At 38.3% G+C, this 11,296-nt stretch overlaps 1 protein-coding gene across 1 annotated transcript; it reads right to left on the minus strand.

Annotated features, from left to right (window-relative positions):
* Positions 1-5,750: 5,750 nt before the first annotated feature.
* Positions 5,751-7,835, minus strand: LOC100455313 (olfactory receptor 9I1-like). Its single transcript, XM_002821772.4, has one exon. The coding sequence runs from the start codon at positions 7,222-7,224 to the stop codon at positions 6,193-6,195; it is 1,032 nt and encodes a 343-aa protein (XP_002821818.4). The 5' UTR covers positions 7,225-7,835; the 3' UTR covers positions 5,751-6,192.
* Between the last annotated feature and the right edge of the window lie 3,461 nt (positions 7,836-11,296).

Consider the following 11,296-nt stretch of genomic DNA (forward strand, 5'->3'; position numbering starts at 1 on the left):
TACAGCCCCACAAGCTTTCAACAGAGGAGTTTTACTTTATGTTGTTTGTATTATGAAACAAGAGCCATACCGAAGACAGTTTTTCAAACTGTCATTCCCTCTTCTGCAGATTTGGATTTGCCTTCCCTGAGGAACATCCCCTTCCCCAAGTACACTATGAAAGCAAATGATGCAACACCACCCTCTCAAAAGCAACATTAAGACACAGTTGCTACTTAGCTGTGGTACCTGGGGCAGGGTACCTGGGATGATTTAACCATCCCAGGCTTCATTTGCCCCACTGGTAAAAAGGAACCAATAATAGATGAGAAAGAAGGCTGGGCCTGAAAATGAGTATGAGAGCTCTTTTCTCTTTATCCCGAGACTTTTTATATGACATCTCTTCTCATTGTATTAAGGATCTCAGTAAAAGTTAGTTGAGTGCCTCTTTTCAACAAACGATGCAGGAAAACTTGATAACCGACGCAAAAGAATAAAGTTGGGTCCTTAACTTGTATGTGGCATACCCATACAAAAATGAACTAAAAATGGATAAAATACCTAAACATAGAGGCTAAAATGACAAAACTCTTAAAACAAAACACAGAGGAAAAGCTTCATGACATTGGATGTGGCAATGATTTTTTAGGTATCATACCAAAAGCACATCTTGTCTTACTAGAAGTTCTTCAGGGGCAATAACATGCATGGAGCTATCATCTCCCATGATGATGATGCCTTCTTCTGCAATACCTCCTGAAGGACCTGCCTGGAGCTGTTTTAGAGTTAACTTGCTTTCTGTGAGTAGAAGGAATACACTCTAAAATAACAACACATTTGTATATTAACTACATAAATTAGTAATGTAGTCTTTTATTATAATTATCAAGTATTATGTACTCTACATAATTGTATGTGCTATAGTTTTATATGGCTGATAGTACAGTAGGTTTGTTTACACCAGCATCACCACGAACATGTGAGTCATGTGTTGTCCTGTGATGTTAGGATGTTTACGATGTCCACAGGTGACAGAAATTCTCAGCTCCATTATAACCTCATGGAACCGTCATTGATGTGTGATCCATTGTTGATTGAAATATCCTTATGTGGTGCAAGACTACATAGAAAGAACTCATGCAACTCAACAATAAAAAACAAACAACCCAATTTATTTTTACTTTTTGTCGAGGCAAGGTCTTATCATGTTGCCCAGTGGCTGGGGAGGCCAAGGTAGGAGGATCGCTTGATACCAGTGGTTCTCCCCCAACACTGGGATTATAGGAGTGAGCTACCACACCAGGCCCAAACAACCCAATCTAAATACGAGCAAAGAACTTGAATGGACATTTCTCCAAGAAGATACATAAATGGCCAATAAGAACATGAAAAGATGTTCAACATCACTAGTAATTAGGTAATGCAATTCAAAAGCACAATGAAATACAATTTCATACTCATTAGAATAGCTATTACCAAAAAAATGGAAAATAAGAGTTGAGCATGTGAAAAACTTAGAACCCTTATATATTGCCAGTGGGAATGTAAAACGGTGCAGCTGCTGTGAAAAACAGTAGGTGGTTCCTCAAAAATTAAGCATAGATTTACCATATGATCCAACAATTCCACTTTTAAATAGTATATACTATGCAAAAGAATAGAAAACAGGGACTTGAACACATCTTTGTTCACCCACGTTTATAGCAACAGCATTCACAGTAGCCAAAATATAGAAACAACCCAAGTGTCCACCAACAGATTAACAGATAAACAAAATATGGTATATCCATGCAATAGATTATTATTGATTTATAAAAAGCAGTGGAGTTCTGCTATGTGCTACAAAATGCATGAACCTTGGGAACATTGTGCTAAATGAAAGAAACCAGCCACAGAAACACAAATATTATATGATTCCACTTTTATTGAAGTACTTAGAAGAAGAAAATCCATAGAAACAGAACTAGAATGGTGATTGCCAGTGGCAGGGGGCAGAGAGAAATGGGGAGTTAATGGGTACAGAGTTTCAGTTTGGGATGATGAAAAAGTTCTGGAGAAGGATAGTGGTGATGATTGCAAGACAATATGAATGTACTTAATGCCACCAAATTGTGTACTTACATGGTTAAAATGGTAAATTTTTTTAACCACTTAAGTTTCCATGTTATGTGTATTTTATTGCCAAAGAAGACTTTAAACAATCAAGAGGAAATTTTTTAAGTTAGTTAAGTGCCAACTATGTGCCAAGTCCTAAGTGACACACCAGGAATACAGTGAGGAGCAAAGTCCCTACCCACACAGAGTTCCCAGCATATAGTAGCTCCTCAATAAAGAGCTAATTTATTGAATTAATGAATGAAATATTTTAGGCTCTGTCTATATATAAAACAACAGATGTCAACAGGCTATTTTTACAATGCTTTTTTCAGGGGTTTTAATACCCAAAGAAGCATATTTAGTAAGGGTGGAATTAGAAAGAGTTTAGATATTCATTCCATTACAAGATCAAAAGCACTTTTTTGCTGCTCTTGCTATCATTTCTTATTTTTGTGTTTCACTATTATGTCTTAAATAAGGGCAAAGATGTTGAGAAAAAGAAAAAGACACAATGTTCTTTTCAACTATTTTCAGAAAACCTCATGATTTTTGAAGAAGAGATGAGTGGAAATAGCTGACAGTTTCTTTCCCAACAGGACAAAAAGGATGAATTGTATAACGTCCATGAAGCATCTTGATCTCCACAAGCAACTTCGCAGATCCGCTACAGGGAAGCTGACAGCCCACTTTCTTTTCAACTTCTATCGGCTCTCCCCAATTTCTCTGGTGATTTATCCTCTCCACATTCTCTAAGTAAGATTCAGGAGAAAATTTAGTTTGAGGTTTGAATTCAGCATCAGGCAAAATGAGATCCAAAAACTAGAGCCGCCTTACCTTCTTTGAATTCCATCACCAGGAAAAACCTTCAAACCAAAAATGCTTCATTTCTTTTTTGCCCTTTAGCTCCATAGCCACCAAAAAGGTATGGGAGATCCATGGGGATGGTGGCATTGGGGCTTGGGCAGCTCTCTTCTTGTGGTCATTTGCACATGGCTTTGATGGCATTTTTTCTTCCCTGTAGCTTAGACAAATAGAATTGGAGCAAGGAGGAAAAAAATAAATCTGGTAAGTATTTCTATCCATCTTGTATTGATCTTCATGACAAAAGAAAAATTGTGTGTGGTTGTTTTTGCCCTTATCTGAAGTATTGTGGCTCCCTCAGACAGAATGCATTCCCATACACAAAAAGTAAATATATATATATATATATATATATATATATATATACACACACACTTCTGCCAAAGGCCCTAGATTATGTGTTGTATGGTTTACACTCCATCATTCTACCCTAGACCCATGCCCTCATGCTGATAATCTAGTTAATTTAGTTTTACACCTACACTCAATCAACTTAATATATGTGAAAAATACAAATCCATAATTAAAGTTTTGGTGTCGCTCTAAGTGATCAAGAACATAGTACTTTGGCCTCTTGGTGAATTGATTTTAATGGGTCAGTTGAGACTTTGAGGATCCGCTTTCTTCATCTTTCCAATATCACTGTTGGTAAATTGACGCCAAAGTATTATAGCTAAAAATGTATAATTCCAAAGCCTAGTTCCTGAAAGAAATACACTCAGAAGTGAGAAGGAAAAAAAGAAAACAATGCCAGAATTCCTGACTGAATTCTATTTCTAAGAGAGTATGTGTAGAGTCTATTTTAAGAATGAGACTTTTTTATTTTAAGAATGAAATCTTTAAATGAGATAAGTGAAAACTCAGCACAGAATCTGACACGCATTAGGCAATTTATGAATGTTTTTATTCATTTATTAATATATGTGAATAGCAACACAACATACACCATTCCCCAGTGCTTTTTTACATTAATCAGAAGATAATTGCCTAAAACACACTAAAACTTCATTTTATTTTTATCCACTTGGTGCATACATGAGGCAATTGTATAAACATAAAATACTGCAGATGTATCAAAGATCACTCATTTATAGGCAAAATTGGCTGCCACTCACAAAGTAGAAATTGGGAGGGGTATGAGGTTTTTCCTGCCACTATAAAAATAACAAATCCCCACTGTCTAGCATTTTACTCATTTCTTTGTGTTTACATTTGAAGGCTTTCCCTGCATTTAAGCACAGAAGCAGCCCAGTAAAGGGTGGTTTCTTAAACTCAATAACACAGTCTGGCATAGGGTAGGAGGTTAACGAAAACATGCTGATCCCTTAAGAAGGAGTAGTTGATGATCAGTTTGATGAAGGGACAGATAGTGTATACCTGTGTCTACCTGAGAAGGGTCACACTTTATGGAAGGAAAAGTGGACCAATGAAAAGGTGGGCATCACCAAAAACATATTTCCCTAATTTTGCCACTTTGCCAAGAATCAGTCCTAAACCACCATCAAAGCCATGCACCTGCTAGCTTTCTCTAACATAACATGTGTCCTAGAATGAAGCATACAGTATTGCATGGAAATCAAATGCCTTGCACTGGGATGCACCAACTGTTGTTTCATAGACAAAGTGGTTCTATTCCCCTCCAACTCCACCACCACCAGTGTCCTTTCCACTCATCACACTGCAGCCAAAGGAATCTTTTAAAAATTCGTATCTGATCATTTCACACTCTACTTTTGAAATGAAGTCCACAAGTCCCCAAGCAAATCTGCAAGGCTCTGTGACAGTTTCTATGGAATTCGCCAGTTGCATCTCACACTCAGCCCTGCTCCCTCATGCTACAGCCAATCCCAGTTCCTCAAGTCATCCCATTTCACAGGCCTTTGCATTTGCAATTCTTTCTGTCTAGAAGAGTCTTCACAACCCATGACTATGGCATACTTATTCTTGAAGCCTCTGCTTAAATGTTAATTTCTCTCATAAGCCTTTTCTGACCACACCAAACTAGGCTGGAACCCTATTATACAGCATAATAACACCCTGTGCTGCTTCTTTTGTATCACTTTGCAAAATTGTAAAAATTAATAATTAATTAATTAACTCTGCAATGGTTAAATATCTATGTCCCAAGTTCTAATCTCCATGCTGAAGGAACCATATCTATCTTATTTATTACTCTAAACGTAATATTTGATACATAGTAGATATAATACATACTTAAAATATTCTAATCTTAACATTTGATACATAGTAGATAGTATATATTTGCTGAATTGATGAATAAAATTGTGAGGTCTCCATGGAGATATTTCCCAGGTAATATTTCTAGCAGATGAGGAAGTCATTAAAAAGTGGCAGTCAGATTCATTGTTATCTGTCTTCTGACAATAGAGTAAATGTCCTAGGTGAGATAAAAGTAGATAATGGTTTTCATTACTGGAGAATAGGAAATAACTTGAGTTAATTGAGGCAGATGGTCCATGAACAATGCTTCAGAAATAAAATAGAGCTTCTGACCTTTGGTGATCAAGAAATATTACAAAGTTATATATGGGACTCACTTCAGCCCTACATCAAGATCAAATTGTTTCCAATAATTAATGCAAATCATCACATCCTTCTTTTTTGCACAGTGTCTGAGACCTCTATGCCATCTTGGGAAGCAGGCTAACACACCTCCTTTCCCTTCTTTATTTTTTCTTCTTCTGTTTAGTTGCTTTTATTTTCCATGACAAATCCTAAATTGGGTATGACTGAATGTTAAGAAAAGTTTTCTTTCATCAAGGCTGATATCCACACTATGATCCACAACCAAAAATGTGACTGCCCCTTACGATGTAAACAATGAGTTACTGTTTTGTAATCATGCTAGGCACAAAAATGAGCTTAATAGAAAAAAATCCAAATAGCTGAGAAAATGCTCCACAATACGCAGCACGGATAAGAAAAATAAATCTATATTTTATAGCATGTTATTATTTACAAAGCCTTTTGGCATTCCCTCTCTCTTGGTCCTGGCTTAAGATCTCTTGACCTTTACCCATAGCAAAGCAGAAATTTTTACTGATGAGAAAACTAAAGTGGATCATTTCTGGCTCTAGGTCATAGAGCCAATAAAGAAAGTACTGGAATCCAAATCCAACTTTTTCTGCCTCAATATGTCTTTGTAATTATGAGATCTGGTTCATGTGTTAAGAGGACGAGACAAAAGCCCAGAGCAGAATTTGCAGAAACTTCTGGCTTGATGGAGCTCAAGAGTTACTCTGCTTGGGAAACCCTCATCCTGTTGAAAACTTTCTTCAGAGCCTCTTTCATGTCTTTGTTTCTCAGGCTGTAGATCATTGGATTTAGCATGGGGATAACCACAGTGTAAAATACTGACATGATCTTGTCTTCCTCAAGGGATTCACCCATGTTGCCTTTCAGGTATATGAATATGAGTGTTCCAAAGAAGACAGTCACTGCAGTCATGTGAGAAGCACAGGTGGAGAAGGTCTTGGCTTTGCCACCTGCTGTACGAATCTTCAGAATAGACTGAATGATGAACAGGTACGACGTAAGAATCACTGAAATGCTGGTTGTGATGACCAGAAAAGCTAAGAGGTAGATTACCCATTCCCGTGGCCTGGTTTCACTACAGGCAAGCTTCAGCAGGGGTGGGAGGTCACAGAAAAAGAAGTCTACATGGTTGGACTTACAGAAGGAGATAGAGAAGGTGCAGCCAGTGCGGATCACAGAATTGACTATGGCACCAGAATATGCCCCGGCCACCAGCCCCAGGCGGGTCTGTGGTGTCATGGCTATGGCATAGAGGAGGGGGTTACACACAGCCAAGTAGCGGTCATAGGCCATCACAGCCAAAAGGAAACACTCAGTGCTAGCACAGAGTGTGAAAAAGAAGAATTGGCTGGCACAGCGCTCATAGGGGATGATCTTCTTATCAGTCCCCAAAGTCTCAAGCAACTGAGGAACAATAACAGCAGAGTAGCAAATGTCCAGGAAGGAAAGATGACTGAGGAAGAAGTACATGGGAGTCTGGAGCCGAGGGTCCGTCTGAATTAGCACAATCGTGCCCAGGTTGCCCCCCATGGTGATGAGAAAAATGACCAGAAACACAAAGAAGAGACCTATCTGCAGCTCTGCCTGCAACTGGAACCCCATCAGAACAAATTCTGTCACCGTGGTGCCATTCTCTGCCATGAAGCCACCGTTATCCACTGAAATTAAAAAATAATAATAATAAAGTCTCATTAAAGATAAATTAAGGCAGTAATGGCTTGACTTGATCATTGCTCAGTAATTATAATAATCTTTTAGATTTGTAAAGCACTTTACATTTTCACAAACTTTATTTTACTTGATCCTTCAGAAATCCTTCGAAGCACATATTGTTTTTATTTTTATTTTATTTGTTAAGTTCCGGGGTACATGTGCAGGATGTACCAGCTTGTTACATAGGTAAATGTGTGTCATGGTGGTTTGCTGTACCTATCAACCCATCACCTAGGTATTAAGCCCAGCATGCATTAGCTTTTTTTCCTAATGCCCTCCCCGCCTACAGCCCTCCCCCAAGAGGCCCCAGTATGTGTTGTTTCCCTCCCTGTGTCCATGTGTTCTCATTGTTCGTCTCCCACTTATAAGTAACAACATGCAGTGTTTGGTTTTCTGTTCCTGCATGAAACACATATTGTTAATCCTATTTTTTTTTTTTTTTTTTAATTATACTTTAGGTTTTATGGTACATGTGCCCAATGTGCAGTAAGTTACATATGTATACATGTGCCATGCTGGTGCACTGCACCCACCAACTCGTCATCTAGCATTAGGTATATCTCCCAATGTTATCCCTCCCCCCTCCCCCCAACCCACAACAGTCCCTGAAGTGTGATGTTCCCCTTCCTGTGTCCATGTGTTCTCATTGTTCGTCTCCCACTTATAAGTAACAACATGCAGTGTTTGGTTTTCTGTTCCTGCATGAAACACATATTGTTAATCCTATTTTTGACAGAAGAATATGAGGGCAAAAGAAGTGAAGTGACCCAGATTTCACATTGGTAAATAGGCAAAGCCTAGGTTAGACCTCATTTCCTTAGGCACTTCCAAAACTTCTGACAGGTCCCAAATTGGAAGCTTTAATCAGCCTTGTGTGGGGGAAGAGAGCACTTTGTTGAAGAAACCCTAGTGGTGTAGTATAAAAGACATGGGCTTTGAAATAAGGTGTAGGTTTGAATACCTTCAGACCTTGAGCAAGTTAATTAACCTTTCTGAACTTCAGCCTCCTTCTTGGTTAAATGAGGATTACAATACCAAAGTTATAATATTATTGTGAAGGACATAATTTACATAGTATGTTGCACGTGGTCTGACCACACTTAGAATTATTTTTACTAAATTCTAAGATAATATGAGTGACATGCTCTTAGGTTCATATACATTCTAGAATCGTAAGTCCACAGCCACCTGGAGTTCCAACATCAACTCCACCTTTCTTTAGGGTTGTTTCTGATGTGCATATACGCACAATGGATTTGTATGCTAGACAGTGAGCCATAAAGAACAAGCACTGTTAGGACCTCTATAGCCCATTGCCTGCCAAGTCGCCTCTTCCTCTCTGTTCCTGCCAAGCAGCATGGCCTGGTTTCCAAGTTCTCCTCTTATTCCAAAGGATCTGTCCTAGTTTTTTTAATGCCACGTCATTATCAATCAGTGAGATACATGAATCAAGCTATTCCGGAATTAGCCTGCAAAACTCATTAACAGAAAAAGCCAGCACACTGAGTTTTGAATTCTAATACAGATGGGGTTCTTGCCAGGTGTTGGGAAAATACTATCTCTGTGCCTTTGAACCTTGATAATTTAGAGTAATGAACATAGTGAATGTGGACTTCAGAGATGATTCTTCTTGTCCTCTTTCCATCCTTGAAACAAAAACTGAATTTGAAAAAGATCTCATAGGACTTTAGATAAAGAATAAAGTAAAACCTTGATCAATGTTTGGCAAAAGCTGATCTAATTTTTGAATAATGTTCAGCATCTGGTGGGAGTTTTTTCCCCCACTGAATTCTTGATAGGGTCAATATTTAGGTTGTTTTTCTATACTTAAGGCCAAATCTCATCCTGATCTTCTCCCAGAACAATGATTCACCATATTCTTAAAAGCAGTTCATGTAAATCATCCTGGCCAAAGGGAAAAAGAGGCTATATTCATCTATTTATTTAATAAGAATCTACTGAGAACTTACTACGTAGCAGGCACTTTTCTAGTTGCTTGGAACAAAACAAAGGTTCTTGCCTTCATGCTCATTCTAGTGGAGCCTGCATATATATGTTCAAAAAAGAAGAAATATATTCTTCTACCATGATAGAAGTTAATAAGTGCTGTGAAAAAAAATGCTGCAGAGTATGAGGAATTAAAAGTATCAAAGTAAGGATAAGGATATTAAGACCATCAAAAAGACTCATTGAAAAGGTGACATTTCAGCAGAAATTCTGGGAATCAGGTAACTGTACATATGTACTTGCATACATCATTTGGCGACAACAAATAGAAAATAAAGACATAAATCACCGGCAATGGACCACCCTGCTCTGATTACAAAATATATGGGGGTTTTCAGGTCTTTGGGAGACATGTTCCAGGCAACATTGATCAGAAGTGTTAGCCTCCTGATAACAGAGAGAAGCCCCTAAGATACTAGATGCTCAATAATCAATCTAAGATCACCCAGCACAAAGGTAAGGCTGGAATCCCACAAATATATATAGTGGCTAAGAAAATGGGCCCAGAAGACAGAGTTTGTTCCAAACTCACACTCAGGCATTTCTATTTGTGTGACCTTGTACAAGTTACTTGACCTCGAGTCTCAGCGTCAACATCTAGACTCTGACAATAACAACTGCACATCCCTGATGAAAATTGATGCAAAAATCCTCAATAAAATACTGGCAAACAGAATCCAGCAGCACATCAAAAAGCTTATCCACCATGATCAAGTGGGCTTCATCCCTGGGATGCAAGGGTGGTTCAACGTATGCAAATCAATAAATGTAATCCAGCATATAAACAGAACCAATGACAAAAACCATATGATTATCTCAATAGATGCAGAAAAGGCCTTTGACAAAATTCAACAACCATTCATGCTAAAAACTCTCAATAAATTAGGTATTGATGGGACATATCTCAAAATAATAAGCACTATCTATGACAAACCCACAGCCAATACCATACTCAATGGGCAAAAACTGGAAGCATTCCCTTTGAAAACTGGCACAAGACAGGGATGCCCTCTCTCACCACTCCTATTCAACATAGAGTTGGACGTTCTGGCCAGGGCAATGAGGAAGGAGAAGGAAATAAAGGATATTCAATTAGGAAAAGAGGAAGTCAAATTGTCCCTGTTTGCAGATGACATGATTGTATATCTAGAAAACAATGTGCAAAAATCACAAGCATTCTTATACACCAATAACAGACAAACAGAGAGCCAAATCATGAGTGAACTCCCATTCACAATTGCTTCAAAGAGAATAAAATACCTAGAAAGCCAACTTACAGGGACGTGAAGGACCTCTTTAAGGAGAACTACAAACCACTGCTCAATGAAAAAAAAGAGGATACAAACAAATGGAAGAACATTCCATGCTCATGGGTAAGAAGAATCAATATCATGAAAATGGCCATACTGCCCAAGGTAATTTACAGATTCAATGCCATCCCCATCAAGCTAACAATGACTTTCTTCACAGAATTGGAAAAAACTACTTTAAAGTTCATATGGAACCAAAAAAGAACCCGCATTGCCAAGTCAATCCTAAGCCAAAAGAACAAAGCTGGAGGCATCACGCTACCTGACTTCAAACCACACTACAAGGCTACAGTAACCAAAACAGCGTGGTACTGGTACCAAAACATCATGGTACTGGTACCAAAACAGAGATATAGATCAATGGAACAGAACGGAGCCCTCAGAAATAATGCCGCATATCTACACTATCTGACTTTTGACAAACCTGACAAAAACAAGCAATGGGGAAAGGATTCCCTATTTAATAAATGGTGCTGGGAAAACTGGCTAGCCATATGGAGAAAGCTGAAACTGGATCCCTTCCTTACACCTTATACAAAAATCAACTCAAGATGGATTAAAGACTTAAACGTTAGACCTAAAACCATAAAAACCCTAGAAGAAAACCTAGGCATTACCATTCAGGACATAGGCATGGGCAAGGACTTCATGTCTAAAATACCAAAAGCAATGGCAACAAAAGCCAAAATTGACAAATGGGATCTCATTAAACTAAAGAGCTTCTGCACAGCAAAAGAAACCACCATCAGAGTGAACAGGCAACCTACAGAATG

Source organism: Pongo abelii, chromosome 9, assembly GCF_028885655.2.
Source record: "Pongo abelii isolate AG06213 chromosome 9, NHGRI_mPonAbe1-v2.0_pri, whole genome shotgun sequence".
NCBI lineage: Eukaryota > Metazoa > Chordata > Mammalia > Primates > Hominidae > Pongo > Pongo abelii.

Coding starts and splice junctions, on each gene's coding strand:
- LOC100455313 (XM_002821772.4), bottom strand. CDS start 7,224: ATGATCAAGTCAAGCCATTACTGCCTTAATTTATCTTTAATGAGACTT.